Below are 19,295 nucleotides of genomic sequence, written 5' to 3' on the forward strand. Positions count from 1 at the left end.
GTGTGTGTGTGTGTGTGTGTGTGTGTGTGTGTGTGTGTGTGTGTGTGAGCAAAGCAGGTCAGTAAGAGGTGGACTTTTGTCCAGGGTCGGGCAGTGGCTCATTATTTATTCATGCTGATGTATCTGACTGGCCACCTAATTGCACCAAGAGGAGCCCAGTTACCCACCGACAGTCTCACATTCGCAGAAACTGGAAAGCGGATCACATGTCAGCCATGACTAACGCTATGCGTCTTATTTACATTTGCACCTCTCAGATTGAACTCTGTAAACAATGTTTGTGTCTGTTTAGATGCTATCTGGTTCAACAAAGACTGAGAGGAACATAAAAGAGTACAATACATAAATGTTGAGAGACAAGTTTTGACAAAAATTGTTTGCAGAAGTGCCTGACAAGTGTTTGGTGTTGTTGCTGTGATCACGGTAGACAAATGTAAGTCTTTATGCTGCTGTTTTCGTGTTTGTTTGTTTTGGTTGTGTGTGTGTGTGTGTGTGTGTGTCTGTGAGGAAGAACTTTTGTATATTAATCCTTACGTGCCAAGTCAAGTTATCCAAACGGCCACATCCTGCATACTTGTATACTGCTAGTTCATGTGTGTGTGTGTGTGTGTGTGTGTAACATGAGCTGCTCCCCGTTCCTTGCAGTGGGCTCCAGCGATGATGTCAACACAAGCTCGGTGACAGAGGAGATCATCTCACATCAAGATCACAAGCAGCCCCTCTCTTTTCCTCCTTCTCTCCCTGGTCTTCATTTATCTTTACCTTCCCCAGGTAAGATACAACTTGGAGTCTTTCAATATGTTCACATTGAGATATTTAATCATGTTCAAAAGTATTCAACCTCATGTTCTAGTGCAGTGTAAGAGCTCTTAATATTCATTCATGTATCAAGGAGGCCGTTTCTTCCCTCCTTTCATGCCATTTCATTGTATCCTCTCTCCAATTTGCACTATACACTAACACAACCCTCAATTCTTTCCCCTTCTTTATCTCAATACTTCATCCCCTCTCTCTGCAGCCTCTCCTCCATCAGATCAGGCCTACCTGCAAGCAGGAGCCATTTTCCAGCAACTGCGGACAGAAAAGCCAGTAACGCAACAGCTTCTGCATTATGGGAAGAAGACGGACACACCGCTACCAGAAGGAGGAGACAAGCCCACTCAGAGACAGGCATACCAACTTGCCTTCAACACACTTAAATGTATTAAATACTAAAGTTACTAACTTTGAGATTTTAGTTGAACCACGTACCCTGTCTGGAGAGGATAGGCTGATGGTTAAACATAAAGTCAGGGATAAATTTAATTGATCTACAGTACACTACTGCTGTCTCTGTGGACCTAATACACTTCCTATAAAGAAGCCTTATCTCTTTAATGAATAGCAGTGGAGCTGCAGCATGTGTCAACTCCAATATTCCCTTTTGAAAAGCAGCTTCAACTGCAGACTGTAGATTAAATATATATACATTGTAATATAATACATTTCATTTCTCTATGTGACTGCGAATTACTTGAGCTGGAGTTACAGCAGATGTCTGTATGGGAGGTGATAAGAAAGTTCATGCCATGGACACACACACACACACACACACACACTCACAGCAAGCACACGCTGTTTATTATATTTTTAGAGAATGACTGGTATCTGCAGATAGTTTTGATTTTGTTTGGGTAGGTTTGAAGATATTGCTCTGTAAGATGCCTGCCGCCACCTCAGTACAATGAAACAACTGTTAGAGGCATGCTCCACATCTGAAATAACAAAAACACAATTTATCTTTTTAAGAAATGGTGCTATTAAACACTTTAATGCAATTTTTCATTGCTGCAAGAACCACAAACAAAATTGCTCTTGATTTTGATGGTGTGTAGATAGGAATTTTAATAAATTAAGTTTAATTTGGTTAAACTCAGCTTTTAAGATTTCTCTTCCATAACTTTTCTTGTGTCTTGTATGTCTTAGTTTTGTATTTATGCATTTATTGTTGTCTAACAACATTTCTTTTCTCCTAGACCATGATTTACTGGAGGAAATCATTACTGACAGCTGCTTCCACACTTCTCAGCATATTGTGAGTCCCACTAGATTTGACATGAGTGGTCACAAACTCCAAATTGATTAAAAACACTTCAGCACTTACTCTAACAAACTGCCTGGGAGTTATCTGTCTTCAAATAAAGTAGCCGTGTTTTGTCTGTCCACATGAATGTGCTCCATCAGAATATGGTAGAATGAGAGAGTGAGTGAGAGAGAAAGGGGTGCAGTCAAAGGCCATTTGTATTCAGATCTGTGGGTAGTCTGGCTGGTTATAGGTGGCAAATGATGCACAGAGGAGAGAGGCAGACGCACTCTCCAACTGGGAGACTGTAAATGACACTATAAAACACTGTGTGAGGACGCACACATGGGCAAAGAGACACACCAAGCTTGTGTGTGTGTGTGTGTGTGTGTGTGTGTGTGTGGTGTGTGTGTGTGTGTGTGTGTGTGTGTGTGTGTGTGTGTGTGTGTGTGTTTAAAGGATGACTTTGTTGAGGGATGGGAGAAACATACAGAACAGGCTGATAGATCATTAGTCCTATAAAAGATTCAACACACCTCGTTACTGAAATATACATATTCAACACACCCACACTAACACACCAACACACACCCTAAGAAAGGGTGTTAAAGGAAAAGATGTTTGTACGTGGCCATAAACGTAAGAAAGAAAAGTGTGAGGAAAAGATCTGCTTATCATCTTCCTTACGGCAGTTATAATCAATATTTTTTATAATAAAAACTGACTAAATGTTATGTTAAAAGGGTCACTTGTGGTGAGAAACCCACAGATGCAGCAGGAAAATGTTTAGCAACAAAAGCGTTTACAACTTGCTCAGCACCAACAGCAGACAGACACACTTTTAGCTTTTAGCAGGTAAAGATAGCATTTATTAGCTAAAGAGACAGACATTTCCCTCAGAAGTTGGTGGAGACCAAAACTGAGCAAAAGGAGAGTGAACATTGGTTTATGCGGCATTCATGTGGTGTCCGAATTATTGGAAACATTGGCACACGGCTTGCGTTGATGTCATATTGTACAGCAACATGGCAGATGAAAGTTAATGTGTTGATGGTGAGAAACCTTTTATTAATCGACGTATTGCATATCAATTTCTTGCTCCCATGAAATTTGTAATATAGTACAAGATTGTAAATGTTAATTACTGTCCACGTAGAGTGACCTAGATTAGTTAGAAACGTTATTTATTCCCATTAACCCAAGCGAAGCAATACTTTAGTGGTTTGAGGGAATGTACAGGTGTAACAAGTCTGGGACAAAATCCCCAATTTAAATCAATCAACGTGTTATTTCAACACGCTGAGCACTAACATACAACACATCTTCTTTGTAGCGTCCATGTTGTTTCCACATCACAACTTAAAACTCATTAATACACTGAAGTCAGAAGAACAACTTCCCAAATTGATAAATGGGACCATCTGACAAGCACATGAATGCACCATCACATCTGCATGTTGCTATTGTCTAATGCTACTGTATATTCCATATGATAAAGTTGAAAATGATGATGAAAGCGCTCATGTTTTTCAGTCCAGTGACTTGTTGCCGTTGGCGATGGTGATGCTGTTTGACTTCCAAGACCGAAGGTTTTTGTTGCGTGAACGTTCAACAAAGGAAGGGGAGGAGCTTTTCCAGGAAGTTAGGGACCTGGAGAACAGTCTGCAGAGGTGTGTTTTGGTTGAGGGGGGATGGCAACATCTTGCATTTATTTCTAGTGCAACTTTAAAATTGTGCTTAAATCTGGATATCACACAAACTTAAGGTATATGACGCGTGAACTGGAAGTATATTTACTATGATGGTGTGTGTGTGTGTGTGTGTGTTACAGGTGTAAAACCAAGCTGGCAGCATCTTTAGCTCGCTGCAGAGTTAAACAGAATCTGCAGAGCGTCTCCTGTTTTCTTTCTGGTCCTGTTAGGACCAAACAGCACAGAGCAAAACAACTGCCACTCTATGCGTGGGTCAATACTCTCAAGACCAGGTACTCTATCTCTCACACACACACACACACACACACACACACACACACACACACACACACACACACACACACACACACACACACACACACAGAAAGAGGGGCATGCAGTAAAATGTCTATTTCACATTTGTTCACAAAATCATGATGCACCTATTTAGTGTCTGCATTTAAGAAAATATTGTACATTTTAAATACCTGATTTTTCTGCAATCAGATTTTTCAATGGCTGCCCTCTGTTCTTCTTTGTGGAACACAGGCACCGTTTTCACATTATGAACAGAGGAATTAGATCCCATGAAAGCCATCTGCGCTGGCGGTGCCAATGTTTTTCTGTGGGGAGAGCAGTGAAAACAACTACACTTGGCGTGGGACACCACTCAAAATTAACCACTGAATGCTGAGCTCAAGTTCAAATTATTATACAACTTTTATATTGTTGCCACTGACTTTTAAAGGTCAACCAATAAGATAAAGAGGTAGCCAGATGTGATAATGGGATGTCTAGATAAGTACAGGTTTAGAATGTGTGTGTGAAAGGGGTATGGGGATTTAGCCTATTTTTGTATAAACCACTAGGTCTATGGGACATGGTGTCAGGTCAGGATAGTTGTTAATCTTTCACAGAGTGGACGTTAATAAAATAACATTAAGTGACAGGCTGTGCTTGGGGGGAATGCAATATGACGTAAATGGTGGGTGAAGTTCACTGGGGCGTATCTGAGACAGGACGGTTCAGCATTCGTATAAACTGAGGATAAAAAGTGCTCCAGTGGTAATTTATGCAAAGCTAAAATACTGCAGCACTGTTCACCAGACAACCCTGGAGTGCATTTGAGTCACAACAGTTGTAACTATCCTCTACTTTACCCCATGATGTTTCTGCCTCAAATAACACTTAACCTAACAGAAAACATCTTATCTCATCTGTAGTGTTGAGGAAGTGTGTGAAGCGTTACAAAGCACGGGCTTGTGTGAAGTGAAAATCATGACTGACCTCAGAGAGGCAACGTTCTGCAGAGACCCTCTCTGTCCAGACACACTTGTCTTCTCCCAACCGCTTCATGCTCTGCTGCAGCGCAGCAGCCTCACAAGTACACATGCACTTAACATACAGGTATGTATGAATGTGTGCAGTGAAGGGTGTAATTGAGCTAGTTAGAGGTAACACTCACTAATGAGAAACATGCTTTCCTCACTTGGGAGCCTTTGAAGATCATTTTAGAAGACAGGTTTAAGACTGACTGGTTGAAAGTGTACATATCCAGCTGAAGTAGAAGTACCTTTAACTGGTTCTTTTACTTTCTTAAGTTGAATTGCAAGTGCTGGTCTGTAAATGTATCAACTTGAGAGTGAAAATAAACAAAACTTTCTTAATCAGTTTAAAAAGAGGTGACCATTGTTTGATATGCTCTTAGTGACTCAGACTACATTGTTTTTAGAGGGAAAATATAAAGGAAACAATAAACTGCACCAACAAAGTAAATCCAGATATTCTTCTTATCTTTGCTGGCCAACCATTTATCACAAATGACTCCAATCCTCTTGTTCCTTTACTTATGGAGCACCAAGAACAGTTCTTTCTGTTCATTACATTCACATTATCTAAAGCAAAACTAGAAAATGCATTAGCTAACACTGAACTAGATTGCTTGCATAAATGTGTAAGAAGAAGGTGAAGTAGTAAGAATAGTTGGAAAATGGGTATAGGTTTAATTAGTATGAATTTTCAATGAATTGACTTTGAGACTACTGTGAGACAGATTAAAAGGTTAGCTCTGGATTTCCTGTTATGTGAATGTAATCTGTGTAACTGTGTTAAAGAAATCAGTTCACTGTTAATCTTGATTAGCAACACAGCAGTCTGTAGCACTGGAGGGTACAGTTTTGTCAAGAAAAATAAGAAAATGCTCCATGCATGTTTGAAGAACAAGTATTCTTCTCTGTGTCTCTTTTTGCAGGACAGGAGTGTGTGTGTGGCAGTGAGCGCGTTACGCCCCCTGCTGTTTGATAGCGGTGACGTCCTGGTGGTGGGGTCTTTCTCAGCTGTGACTTTGGCTCACATATCTGTGGCGGCCGCTGCCCGCTCTGGCCGAGTGTTGGTCTGTGGTGCGGATCTCCCTCCTTTACAGATAGAGGAAATACAAGAACTACTCACACAAATGGAAGTCAAAAGTGAGCAATGAATGGGGAAACACATAAAGTGTATTATGCACTGTATGAACCTTTTGAGAATATTTCCACTTCAATCTATATGCGCACCTTATGCACAGTACATACGCATGACTTTCCTGATGCCAATTTATGTCCACTGTAGATGTGCGAGTCTTGTCAGAAGCCTTCTTTGGTCTGGATGAGTGGAACACCACCATCCAGCGTTTAAAGGTCATCATAGTTCTGCCTCAGTGTACGTCCTCCGCGCTCAATGACCCTGTGCCAACCATCCACAGTGAACATGGAGGTACATAAAAATGTGGAAAATTACATATATTGAAAAATTGATAGCAGTAGTGTATGATAAAAATGCTAAATAAGTTTTGTTCGGTTGTCAGACTGGGCTCTACTGCCAGACTTGTGCCACAGTTCTGTATCCCGGAGCAAAATACACACAATTGCCACCCAACAGGCACGACTGCTAGCACACGCTCTCTCCTGTGAGTATACATTGAAAGAAAGGTGGCTCTCCAGTAACCCTGTGGTAGATATCATAGATAAAACATGATAGTTGTGCCCTCTAGGGTGCCCTTCAATTGAAGAATACGTGATAAAGTGACCTCTATGGTGCCCTTAAAATGGATGAAACATGTTGCAGTGCCATATAGACTGCTCTTCATGCCAAAAGCCCTTCTGCGCATTAGTGCCATTTTTTTTGCCCCTGCCAATCAGACAGACTGAGTCTGTCACTGTTTTAAAAAAATGCATATTTTCCCCTCATTTTCTGTTAGTCCCAAAGGTTCAGACATTGGTCTACTGCACACGCTCAGTGTATCCTGAGGAAAATGAACAACTGGTGAAAAGGGTTTTAGAGAAAACACACACCCACCCCAAACTGCTGCCTTTCAGGTAAACACACACACACACACACACACACACACACACACACACACACACACACACACAAAACCACCTTTGTGTGTTAGTTTTCTGGCTCTTAAGTAATTATGCAATCAGACTTTTCCTTTCTTGTCCACAGGCTCAAACCACGAATGAAATGAGGAAACGGAAATTAGTTATGTGCTGTTTTTTGTACAGGCCAAACACAAGGCAACGAGTGAATGGCAGCTAAGTGAAGCTCTCCTGCTCACAAAATTTACTTTGAAGCTAATTGTGCTGTTACTGTCACTGAGATTCTGTCAGATGATTGAATTCACCCATCAAGGCTCACACTACTTTCACTGAAATCAAACAAGATATCAACTTATGAAACCAGACATCATTTACAACTGTATGTTTTTGAATGTGAGTGTGAGAGGCGACAGTCACCGGGCTGGCGACAGCATAAAGAATCAGCTGCTGTTGCCGTGGGGACAGTAGTTAATCCTACAGTTGGGGGCAATGGAGTGGAGAAGATTTCAGTCTGTTTCACGCCTGCTACACACACAACTCATTTCGTACCATTCATCCTCTTAAAGAAATACAAATGTTATTATATTTGGTCACATAAGCTCTTTTATCAACTTAACCAATATGCAATGTGACGATCAGCAGCTGTTCACATCTGTGTTTACAGTACTTGTTCAGGGAAAACACAAATCTACTGTAGCACCATGCTGCCTGTGTTGTTTTTAGAAGAGTTGGCACTAGTTCACTTCAGAGAAGCACTAATATCAGAAACAGTCTAATCTTTTAAACTGCCATCAAACTGCTTTCCTTGTGTATAAAAAGGTTGGTCTGCATCAAAAACATTGCAACATTGTCTTATTAGCTGATTGTTTGAATCATCCATCCACCCCGACCTCCTCCCTATACGGACTTTGTTGCTCTTTTCACCACGTCGCCTAACTTCCTCCTAAGAGGCAGTTCCAAATGTTGCAAAAGTTCTCCCATCTGCCTGAAAACACTCAACACAAAAATATTACAAGAGCCACATACAGAGTTTGACTAATGAATTTCCTGTATTTGGTTCTCAAAATAATTGATGGTTCTTTTGTACAATTTCCTGAAACTGCTCATTCTTACTCCCATTCGTTAACAGTAATACGTTGCTGAGTTAATGTGGCAAGGATTAATTAATGTTAAAATGTCACATAGCATCTTTTATATTTTTCTCTTTCAGGGTAAACGGTCCGATTTTCCCCGACGATTTCCAGTCAGGCACAGACACAACAGACTCCAAATTCTTCAGGCTCAAACCATCTCAGTTCACCAACGGCTGCTTCATCGCACGGCTGTCCCGACAGGTGAGAGGGGAAGGAAAATGTGGAGACGTGGAGATTAACAGGAAAAAAAGTGAGAGCGATGTGGAGGCCAAGGTTGTGTTTGGAGATTGAAGGGGAACAAAGGTTTTGTGGTGTGTGCGCGTGAGGGTGTGTGTGTGTGTGTGTGTGTGTGTGTGTGTGTGTGTGTGTGTGTGTGTTCAGTAGTGCTGAGGCGCACCTCTTTTATTGTCTGTTGGCTGGGAAGTTGATTGGCTATGCTTGTCTGCATGCATGCAGACATCACACCACACAAAATCTCTCCACTGAAACACTGCAGCATTATTCCAATACTCTATAAAAAAAGAGACAAGTTAAAAATGAAATATGCCTAAAAAATTTCAGTACTTTACAGCAAAGATGAATGGATATTCTCTGTTCTTCCAGCCCTTCCTCCACCCCTACGGTCGCGTTGCATCACTTCGTTGCTCCATCTTTGCCCCCCTCCTTTTTCTTCTTCTTGCTCCACTCATAAAAAGTACATAAAGAAGGAAATTAGATGCCGTTCCTTTGATCCCCTGCAGCTCGCAAAATGGTGCAGTAGGGGACTGAGCCTGTATGTGAGTGTGTTTATATTCTTTCCAATACACACACACACACACACACACACACACACACACACACACACACGCACACACACACACACACACACACACAACCCACACTACACGCACACACACACACACACAGGGGCAGGTGTACAGTGGCAGTGCAGTAATTTTATATCTAATGATCATCATGTCTAATTTAATCAGCATCAGACGTCAGAGCTGTGGCTGCAGATTTAGTTACACTGACAATTCAGAGGGGTTTCACTGCTGCTCAGATGAACGACTTCACACCAGTCAAACTGTGCTAGAGGACGATTTAAGGGGATATGAAATAGACACCATGTCAGCATAGAAAGACAGCAAGAGAGAGATGGGGTAAAGAAACAAGAAGTCACCTTGAAATCTCTCTTTTAAAAATGTAAAGGGAGACCCAAGAAAACAGACATTGGAAACAGGTGTGTCTAGAAATTTCTGAAAAACTTGACAAATCTTATCTGTAAAACACATCTGACACACTGCCATCATTCATGCCTCGCTCCAGTACACTCTAGTCTTCTCCATTTTATCACAAAGTCTCATGTTGCAGCACAATTATAGTTTTCAGGCAGGCTTATAAATGACTCAGAGCATATTATGCTGTCAATGCAAGAAAACTGAAAAACAGCGTAAATTCAGATTAAACACTTGTACATATAAAATATGCATTTGCAGTGTTTTCAGCAGTGAGTTTAGCAATCTGTTATTCAACTTTTAGAGGCATTTCTACTCTATTTGAATGTCACTGCAGATGAAGACAGTGTTTTACCCCTACACATACTGTATACGTACACATGGAGCAAAATGTGTGTGTGTTTTGGACCTGCTGACAACACATTGTTTTGGTCCTAAATTGGTTAATCACTCACATACAGGCCTAGACATGTTCAGAGTACTTTTTTAGAGGTATGTCAGTTTATTAGCCACAATCAACAATTGCAAGCGGCATGACTCTAGGGCTGTGACCTGCGTGATGTCACTGTGAAGGAGATAGTAAGGACCGACTTTAGGGAACAAGACCATAAACAAGCAATGCCGTCAAAAGCGGTGTGTAGGCCACAATTCTGGCTGCATTCTGTTCAGAAACAATGTGTGCACAACTGTGAACTTTCCTACTCTTCTCTCTTTGCCATGGAAGAGTGCTCTGTGCTCGTATTGATCAACATCACAGAACATGTGGAATTTATCATACATGGACACACTAGTCCTTTTGTCGGGATGCAGAGTCGGTTGTCGTTCACTACGATGCACTACAAGGGATGAATCAAACAATTGTGCCCAACGTCCATTTTGTTCCCAACACCCCTATATCTGTCACGTTGGGTAATTATCTTGTTGATATTGTGTAGTCTGAAACTGGCATTGGTTGTCCACCACGATGGTACAGACTAAAATGTGTCAACATGTTTGCATTTCGTTAAACCAATCACAGTTGCCTTGGCTGGTGTTAGGCTCCGGTCACAGCGATGGGGGATCTGCAAAATAGTCTCGGAAAGGAACTTTTTTTGCACCCCACAACAGATAACCACATAAAATATGAAATGAAGTTCACACAATACAATAAAGTGGGGTATTTCAATTTGTTAGATACATAGTTTAATGTAATTTGCTCTCACCAGTGTATTGCTGTGTGTAGGCTACTTCCCACACTCTGACAGGATATAAATCCTGTGATCTCTCCTTTCTCTTCTGCAGGATATTGTTATGGCTGTAGCTCCTTTCTACAGCGTTGTGTTGTCTTGTCTCCTTGGTGCTATATTACCCAAGAGACCTGTGGTTTAATGTGTTGTGTCTTCACATAAAATCTTAAGCTGACCTTGCTTTTTCAGGCGGATCCCACTAAGGTAGAAACAGTCCACGACGTGCTGGCAAGGGCAGCAGCAAAAGGCCTCCTGGGTGGAATAATTCCAGAACAATCAAAAAACACTAAAAAGGGGAAAAGCAAGAAGAACCGCCTCGCCTCACCCAGCAGCAAACCTTCATCCCCTTCAAGCCAGGAGAGACAGACAGGAGAGCTCGTCAATGGAGAAGATCCAGTTGCACCTTCAGAACATGAAGAGAAGAAAGGTGAACGTGGTGAGGAGGGAGAGGAGGAAAAGGAGAAAGATAAGGGGGGAAAGGGAGGAAAGAAAACCAAAGCGCTTAAAGGAAGTAAGCGAAAGGTCAAACGACGACCAAAACAAAGCCATGAGAAAACATTGGCGAAGAGAAAAGTCAACCAATCGCATCTCAAGAGGCGTCTTACAAAAAGTATACCGAGAAGAATACCTCGTCTTACACTGACATTGATATCTTCTGCAAAACCCTCCAAACACTTGTCTCCAATCACAGCCCTGGCGCACAAGCTAAGTAAAAATGCAACAATTACATCACAGCAGACGGTCTTTAGCACCTTTTCCCCAGCCAGTCCTGCTGCACCTGCTGCTCCCCATGCAGCCTCCAAGCAGGTGCAGAAACACAACACTGAAAAGACTGAAAAGACTGAAAGAGCAGCAAAAACACTGAAGGATGCAGCTAAACCAGAAAGTCTGTTTGAGGACAGAGGAAAGGTGGTCAGGCCTAAAATAGAGGTGGTGACAGAGGATGTGTTGAATCCTGCTGATTTGGTCTTGCCACCCATTTCGTCCCCATCCTCCAGCTGTGTGAGCAGCAGGAGTGGTAGTTCTCTCTGTCAGCGTCCGTCCCGGGCCTCCCACTCCCAGCTCCCCCAAACATCTGCATCCTCCTCGGCCTCTCTGCCTGGATTATACAAAGATCATCTTCACTGATATTATCGGCATGTTCTGACACTAGTCAGTGCGATTATAAAAGTAAATTATTTGAAAATATTTAAAAACAAATGTTATTGTTGTATTGTAAGTTCACTTTGAGAAATAAAAATTGTTAAAAGCAAATCAGCCATTTCACTGATTTCTTTGTCTCTGGCATGACTTTAGTTCACACTCTATAGAAATGTACTCGACAATTTTAATAATTAAGTCATCATAGAAATTATTACTTAAATGAATTAGCCAGATTCTCTTTATTGCATATTATTGTAAATGTAACCATTTTTTAATTTTTAAAATTTAGGGACAGTGTGTATATAATTGAAGGGTGAGCGCTGGATACAGGGAGAGTTATGTATTTTTCTTTTTGCTGAATGGAAGCTTGTTAAAATTCATTCATAGTTTTATTTCAAACTTTCCCCTGTGAGACACACACATATACACAGTATATATAACACAAATTTCCTGATACTGTTATAGTATATTGAGATACTGGGGGAGGATTTTGCAATTTTTCTTTTAGTCAAGGGGTGGGTCAAAAGAAAATATTAATAACGCCTGGGAGGGTCTTTAAGGCCCCACCCCAATAATTTTAGTACAGTTATTCAGACAATTTTTTTTATATATAAACAACTGAAGAGGTCGTCTTAGAGTCTTGTGATAGCCAAGCCTGAGGGTCAGGACAAAGCTAAATCTTTGCTAAATCAGTTCACATGATAGAAATTATAAACTAAGAAATATAATAATTCCAGACCAAAACCTGAGAATGGAGCATCCTGGTGGAACAGAGGAGAACCATTGGACTGAACAATAAATCACTTTATCAATCAAAACAAAAAACTAGTTGCAGCCTTAATGCACACACAGACACAAAATCCTGTTTTATAATGCTGTTTATTCTCACAATTGATTACATTGATAAAGTGTACAAATCAGTGAGCAGCAAACGGAAGCCAACACATCCATCTGTGGGAAAGGTATGTGTGTGTTTTTTGTTGTTTGTGTGTGAGCTTGACGGAGACGCTGGGAGTCCACTACGGTTATCCTCCTCCTCCTCCTCCTCCTCCTCCTCCTCTCCTCCTCCTCCTCCTCCTCCTCCTCCTCCTCCTCCTCCTCCTCCTCCTCCTCCCCTCCTCCTCCTCCTCCTCCTCCTCCTGTTTAACTGTTCCGACCAACAGGGGACTCCCAGCTCTCAGTGCACTGTACAAGGTAAAGATATATTCCTCTATATCTGCCTTTTTTTCTGCAAAGCGGAGCTTGTTGTAGCATTGTGACATAACCAGAGACTGAGATGATGAAAGTGAGTCAAGAGACTGTACTTGCCCCAACTAATAAAATCAGTATATACCTTTATAAAATAGAATAAATAAAATAAAAAATATTTCTGTTCAGTACATACAGTCGTTCTTTTAAACGTCCAAGGGCATGCAAGGCTTTTCACGACTTTCCATATCTCGAGATCAAAAGAATGCATAGATAATTTGCTCAGTTAAATTCAGTATCAACGTAGTTGACAACTGTGAAAATTTCCAATCACCTCTCCTTGTTTCATAATTTGCTCTAGTGTTTTTCTTATCTACAACAATGTATACCAGTATTTTACACTTTGGCCATTTGGTGAGTTCTCAAAGAAAGGCATTTCATTGCAAGTAAATAACAGAAAACTTCCACAGACATTTAAAATGAAAAGATAGCTTATAACAATGATTAATGCCAAACGTTACATTAAATTGATATTATGTACACGCACATTTTGTCATCTCATTCACATTTCAACATCCTTGTGACAAAAGAAGGGGACGTGGCTGAATTTCCTCATCAGGATCTCTTGGAGGACATGGAGACAACAAGACGCAGTTACAGATGTAACACTGTGACCGTTCGCTATGGCCCTCCTTTAGATACTGCTGCTATGCCTGTCAACCTTTGCTTCCAACCAATCCAATAAAAATAAAGATTCTCTGATTCAACACAAAAGTAACCAAAAGCAGCTTCTGGTTTAAACCGGTGACCATCAATTTTGGCAGCTGAACTATCACAAGCTGATTTAATTAGCTCACTAGCCAGCTAATTAAGCTAACAATGGGGTGACCTCTAGCTCACCCAATAGAGTGTGCACCCCGTGAAGGCTGAGTCCTCAGCAGCGACCATGGGTTTGAATCCTACCCACAGCCCTTTGCTGCGTGTCATCACCCCACTCTCTCTCGACTTTGCCCTCTTCAAGCAGTCCTGTCCTGCGAAACCCCCCCAAAAAAATCATCTTTAAAATTAAGCTAACAATAGCTCCAGGAGTTGGTTAAAAACACGGTCTCTGGCTAACTTTCAAAAGTGTTGGATAAACACTGGATGGCCGCATACACATCACGCTAACAGGCTTAGGCGTTAGCTACATGTTGCTGCAAAAGGTTAGACTCCTCAGCCGTTGAAGGTTGAAGGGAACCGGTTGAAGGGAACCGTGTTCTTGTATTGCAGTGTAGACCTCATTAGTCAGAGTATTAGCAATTAGTTATTTGTTAACAGAGTTCTGTTTGGATGCTTAGCTTGCATATTTAGACAACCAGGACAGAGGTAAGATTCATGCTTTTTTGGTCATATTTTTAAACACAATGTCTTCAGGCTTTTAGGACTAAGTCATGTTTTTGATCCTAATACTTGGCTGGGATTGCGAGTGTAAATTTTCTTAAATCCAATGACAAACAGAACAGAGATGCTAACTGTATTCCTTAACTCTAATAAAGTGGGGGACAGGGGGCATTCTACACAGAGATATTATGTTAATGTTGTTGTTTTTAGGTAACCTGTAAACCCTCAAAACAATTGTCAGGGAGATTGTTAGCCCAACATGCTAACCAATGCTAATCCATTAGAGCGTTACTAGAGCAGACAAACACATTTTAATCAACTCCTTCACTTCTGCTCATGTTATTGGTTTTGCAAAGGGGGAAAAGACACAACCCTCCAAATTATTCATTGAGTAATGGTCATCTTACAGCTCCTTACACAATCCAAAAGCTTGCCAGGCTGGCTAAGCCTTGTTACGGTTCCTAAACTGTGATTCGACATTCACTGTCTGATAGAGGGGTTTAGCAACAATCCATTATAAAGGTTTGGTTTTAATCTGCTGCCCTACATCCAAGAGAACGGCCGGGGCAAAATGTGTTTAAGATTTTAGTTGCTATCTACTTCAAGACCTCTTTAGTATTAACCATACATCCAAGCATGTCAGATATGGGATAATGAGGAGCTAGCAATGTTGAATTGAGATTTGTGTGAGGAAACTAACCAAAAGCAAGTGATCGCGTGGCACTGCCAAAAACAGATGTACAGTAAAGAGTGGGCAACGGAGAAAAGAAAAAACAAAAAAAATCATCCAAGTGAACACAACCCTGGAGACAGATAAATAGTCCAGGAAAGTTCTGTTAATTTAAGTCAACATGTCTCTCTGTTGGCTTTCAATTTAAAAAAGCATAAACCCGAGGCTGGAGATTAAACCCGTCTCTCTCCTTCTCTCCTCCTCACAGGTCAGATCTCAACCGCCACCACACCCAGGTACAAAACACATTCCTCCAGTTACCTTCTTTGTATGATTCCTCCAGCCTGTCTTGTGTTGTCATCCCCCTATTATTAGTGAACATAAAGTTGCTGAGGACTAATACTGAGGTGGGATTTAAAGGAATAATTGGTCAGATTTTCCTCCAGCATGTGTATCGAAGAGCAGCAGCAGCATGCCGATGTGTCCTGTGTTTGGCACAGCAGACTGGTGCTGTTTACCGGAGAGGGAGGGGTAACACTGTCCATCCCTGCTCCATTATGGGACTTGTAAAAACAACAAGCAAACCGGAAGTATATGAGGATGTTTCGGGTGAAAGGTCACCGCTCGTTTAGACCCTTCAAGCTGATTCTTGCACAAAGACATAAAAACAATGTGGCTTTGGATTGTTCACCCCTTCTCTAAGCAGCAGCAGTGTATTGATAATGTCTAGAATGGTTCACTTTTATAATAAAAGTTCATGCAGCTTCCTTCTTTCATTCATTACAAACTGATTTGGAAATCAGACGCGATGGCTTTGTTGATCCCTTCCTTCACTTCATGTTACAATCTACAGAGGACAATGAGAAAGAGGGGCAAAGGGGAAAAAGCCACCACAGACTAACAGGACAACCAGGTGAATGACAGTGGGGTGTGGCCAGGTGTGCACGGTCATGCTGGAAGCACAGTCACAAATACAATTAGAACATGGAGAGAGCAGCAGTATTGGCAGCACTGAGCTCGCTCATCACACGTGCTGTGCTGGAAGAAGCAACTTCCTACTTCTTTAGCTGTTGCTCTCCTTTCCTCTCCTTCTCTGTGCTGAGGGAGATTGAGAGTTACTTCTATGTACACGATCACTACTCAGGTGTTTCTGTGGTTGTTCCTTCTTGATGCGAGATTAGAGTCTTTATTCCTCGCAGTTATTTTGAGGAAACAGATTTGAATTTCAGCTCTAGAGCTGATAAACTCTTGAGGTGAAATTCCAAGTTTAGTCCAGAAATGTAATAGGAATTATGACAAACCCTGGGGCCTTGTGGTGTTTCCAAGGTTACTAGGATCTGTGGTGGTGACAGGTTTTGGCAGCGGTGCGACTAGTTACCATGGTGACTGGTTGTGGCAGGGAGTCGAAAGCACTCAACCGTGGTTATTGTGGCAACTCGGTGACGGGTCTCTTTTGTTTGAGGGTGTCAATGAGAGACAGGACGCCTCTCTTGACGCTGGTCGATACCCGACGGGACACCGAGTCCCCGGGGGGCGACGTGCCACAGGCCTTCTGGGAGGGGGGTCGAGCCACCAAACACTTCTGATAACGCAGCTGATGGAGAGAGGGAGAAAGAAAGAGGAACATATTGTAAATAATAGAGAGTTACAGCTGCTGAGTTTACGACTGTGGAGGTGTTAGGGTTAGGGTCTGTGAGCGAGAGCGAGAGCGAGAGCGAGAGCGAGAGAGAGAGAGAGAGAGAGAGAGCTGGGCTGGTGCAGGCTGCTAGCTGTGATCAATAGTAATGATTGATGATTCTTGTCACCATGAGTGTGTGTGTGTGTGTGTGTGTGTGTGTGTGTGTGTGTGTGTGTGTGTGTCCGTCCATATATCCAAAGTTCTGATGTGTGATCAATAGCCCAGCCAGACTAATCTTGTGACTCACCCCACAGAGAGGGCAGAGGCACATGAGTAATGTGCTATAGTAGAAACACCGCAGAGGGCATTCTGGGTTGGGATTATGAACATTATAATGGTACAATAAAAATTATTGTAACAGAAATGATGAATTTATTACAGAGGTTATTAATTTAATGTAAATGTTTCCTCTTTAAAACATTTTCTGCCAAGCATTAAACAATGAGCAACACAGTATTAAACAACCATAAACTTTAAAATTTAAACAAAATCGCTTGCACGGACAAAGTTCATCATCAGAGACAACGGATGATGTACTTTAGGTAGATTCTCTTGATTTGAATGCATGTTTCAGTGTTTTGACCTCTGTTATTACAACCTGATCGGAGCATGTGGATTGGACAGTGAAACAACCATCTGTCGACTAACTTGCCGGTCTGCTTTTTAAGTCATGATGACCTTAGTTTAATGAAATTTGCAATATACAAGCATATTGCATTTGATCAATTAGAAATGAAGGACCCCTTTTCATAAAACCAGCTGGTTTTAATAAAGTTATGTTTATAGAATAAAGTAATTGGTTTGCCGTCTTGTGTTTTATGCTTGAATGTTCTGAGGATTTTTTTGAGTTCTGTGTGCAAACGAGTCCTAAAAAATGCATTCTGTAAGTATAGCTGAAGAAAAAGGAGTTGTTTCCATTTACCATGAAAATCTACATTGTAAGTACTTCCTAATAGCCCTAGAGTCTCAAGCATTTAGCATGTAGCATTAATGGTTATGTTACAACTGCACACACTTATGTTACAACTGCACACAGCTCTGGGAGAGATTCCTGTATTTCTTTATTTCTCAGATCCTGTTTTCTAAGATCCTGATCCAGATTCCATTCCTGTTGTCAGCGCTGTGTTCTTGCTCAGTGACTCACCATACAAGCGGCCTGTACAGCCTCCGACACATTCCCTGCGTTGGGCTCACACCAGAAGATGTGACAGTCAAAACGATGGCCACCGGCATCCATGATAAAGGCAAATGTGTGCACGTTCCGCCCAACGCCCATGAAAGACAGGAATCGAACACGACACTCCACCAGCACTTCCTCTTCGTCCTGGACAGAAACATATGACAAAAGTCATAAACATGTAGAGGACTGTATTTAACCAACTCAGACTCCCAGCAGTTTGTGATGGCATCACGAAAAGAAATCTGATGCATGTGATTCCCCCTCTTTCTTGCCCTTCAAGTCTTCATGTGTCGATTATCGAGAGCACATTTTCAGTGTTTTTTTTGTAGTTCCATACATTAGAATCAACAGTAAAGCGCGAGTAGCGGATAAAGTTTAAACTGTGGTGAATGCTGAAGGAAAGCATTGACAGGCTCGATAAAATGCTCTGCACCAGACATAATGAAGTATGTATCTGAGTCAAGTACAGCCTTAGACTCCTGTCAGCTCTGTAATAAAGTCTCTGTCTGTACTAAAGATTGATTATCAGTCAAATCTGTTACATTTTGCACATTGTATTAGTTAACTAAAGGTACAGTACGTCCTCTTAACAGGGGGGCGAGACAACCTCAAAACCTAGCCTTTGGATGTTTTGCCATCTTTGTTGTCAATTACGTGACAACAACCAACCAGGGAAAGTTAGTAGTTTGGCTACAGCAGATGTGTGTCTCACTTCTTCTTTGCTGATGGTGACAGTAGCATCTGCCACATTGAGGGCTACCGGGGTCCAGTCCTCTCTGTTGGAAGAACCGATTAGACTGTCGATAGCTCCGTTCAGTATGTCCATGCCTGGAGAAGAGCATGTTTAAAACAAAGAAACATAAACATTAAAATCATACCTAAAGGTATGCTATCAACACCAACCATGTGCTTTGCATCTAATTCCAGTTTGCACACAGTATTGTGTGCGTGCGTACGTGTGTGTGAGAGAGAGACTAACCTATTGGTCTGGCCACAGGCAGCATCCCAAGGTAAAGCACCTGAAACTTTTGAACCAGCTCCGTCTTTGGTGTGGGGAACTCTGCTGGGAAGAAGCCACACACACATTATAGGTGCTCAGAATAATACGTATTTAACTACATGTAAACAACCAACAATACAAATTTACGGAGGGTTCCCACATGTAGCCTGCAGAGTAAATATGTGGATGCTGACCATTTTCATGATGGCTTCTATTAAATCTAAATGTCACAACTTTTGACTGAACAATGTGATGAAAGTGATGTTAAGTCATTCTGGTCTTTGAGTTAGGGTAGTTTCCCAAAGTGTGACAGATGCTGACAACAGCATATATATATATATATATATATATATATATATATATATATATAT

The 19,295-nt window shown here is 41.5% G+C and overlaps 2 protein-coding genes across 2 annotated transcripts in view; one reads left to right on the forward strand and one right to left on the reverse strand.

Annotated features, from left to right (window-relative positions):
- Nucleotides 1-620: 620 nt before the first annotated feature.
- LOC116701653 (putative methyltransferase NSUN7) lies at nt 621-11,831 on the forward strand. The gene is made up of 12 exons (XM_032535489.1): nt 621-771; nt 1,019-1,201; nt 2,016-2,074; nt 3,596-3,732; nt 3,894-4,046; nt 4,977-5,160; nt 6,005-6,218; nt 6,361-6,504; nt 6,596-6,697; nt 6,989-7,106; nt 8,320-8,443; nt 10,875-11,831. Exons 1-12 carry the CDS (start codon nt 621-623, stop codon nt 11,811-11,813), a joined length of 2,508 nt encoding a protein of 835 aa, XP_032391380.1. The 3' UTR covers nt 11,814-11,831.
- Nucleotides 11,832-13,002: 1,171 nt separating this feature from the next.
- apbb2b (amyloid beta (A4) precursor protein-binding, family B, member 2b) overlaps nt 13,003-19,295 on the reverse strand; it is a 46,831-nt gene continuing 40,538 nt past the window's right edge. The window contains 4 exon segments of the mRNA XM_032531341.1: nt 13,003-16,660; nt 17,889-18,068; nt 18,637-18,752; nt 18,904-18,987. Of these exon segments, the coding sequence (XP_032387232.1) occupies nt 16,490-16,660; nt 17,889-18,068; nt 18,637-18,752; nt 18,904-18,987 (551 nt within the window). The 3' untranslated portion in view covers nt 13,003-16,489.

The sequence above is a fragment of the Etheostoma spectabile genome, chromosome 2, assembly GCF_008692095.1.
Source record: "Etheostoma spectabile isolate EspeVRDwgs_2016 chromosome 2, UIUC_Espe_1.0, whole genome shotgun sequence".
NCBI lineage: Eukaryota > Metazoa > Chordata > Actinopteri > Perciformes > Percidae > Etheostoma > Etheostoma spectabile.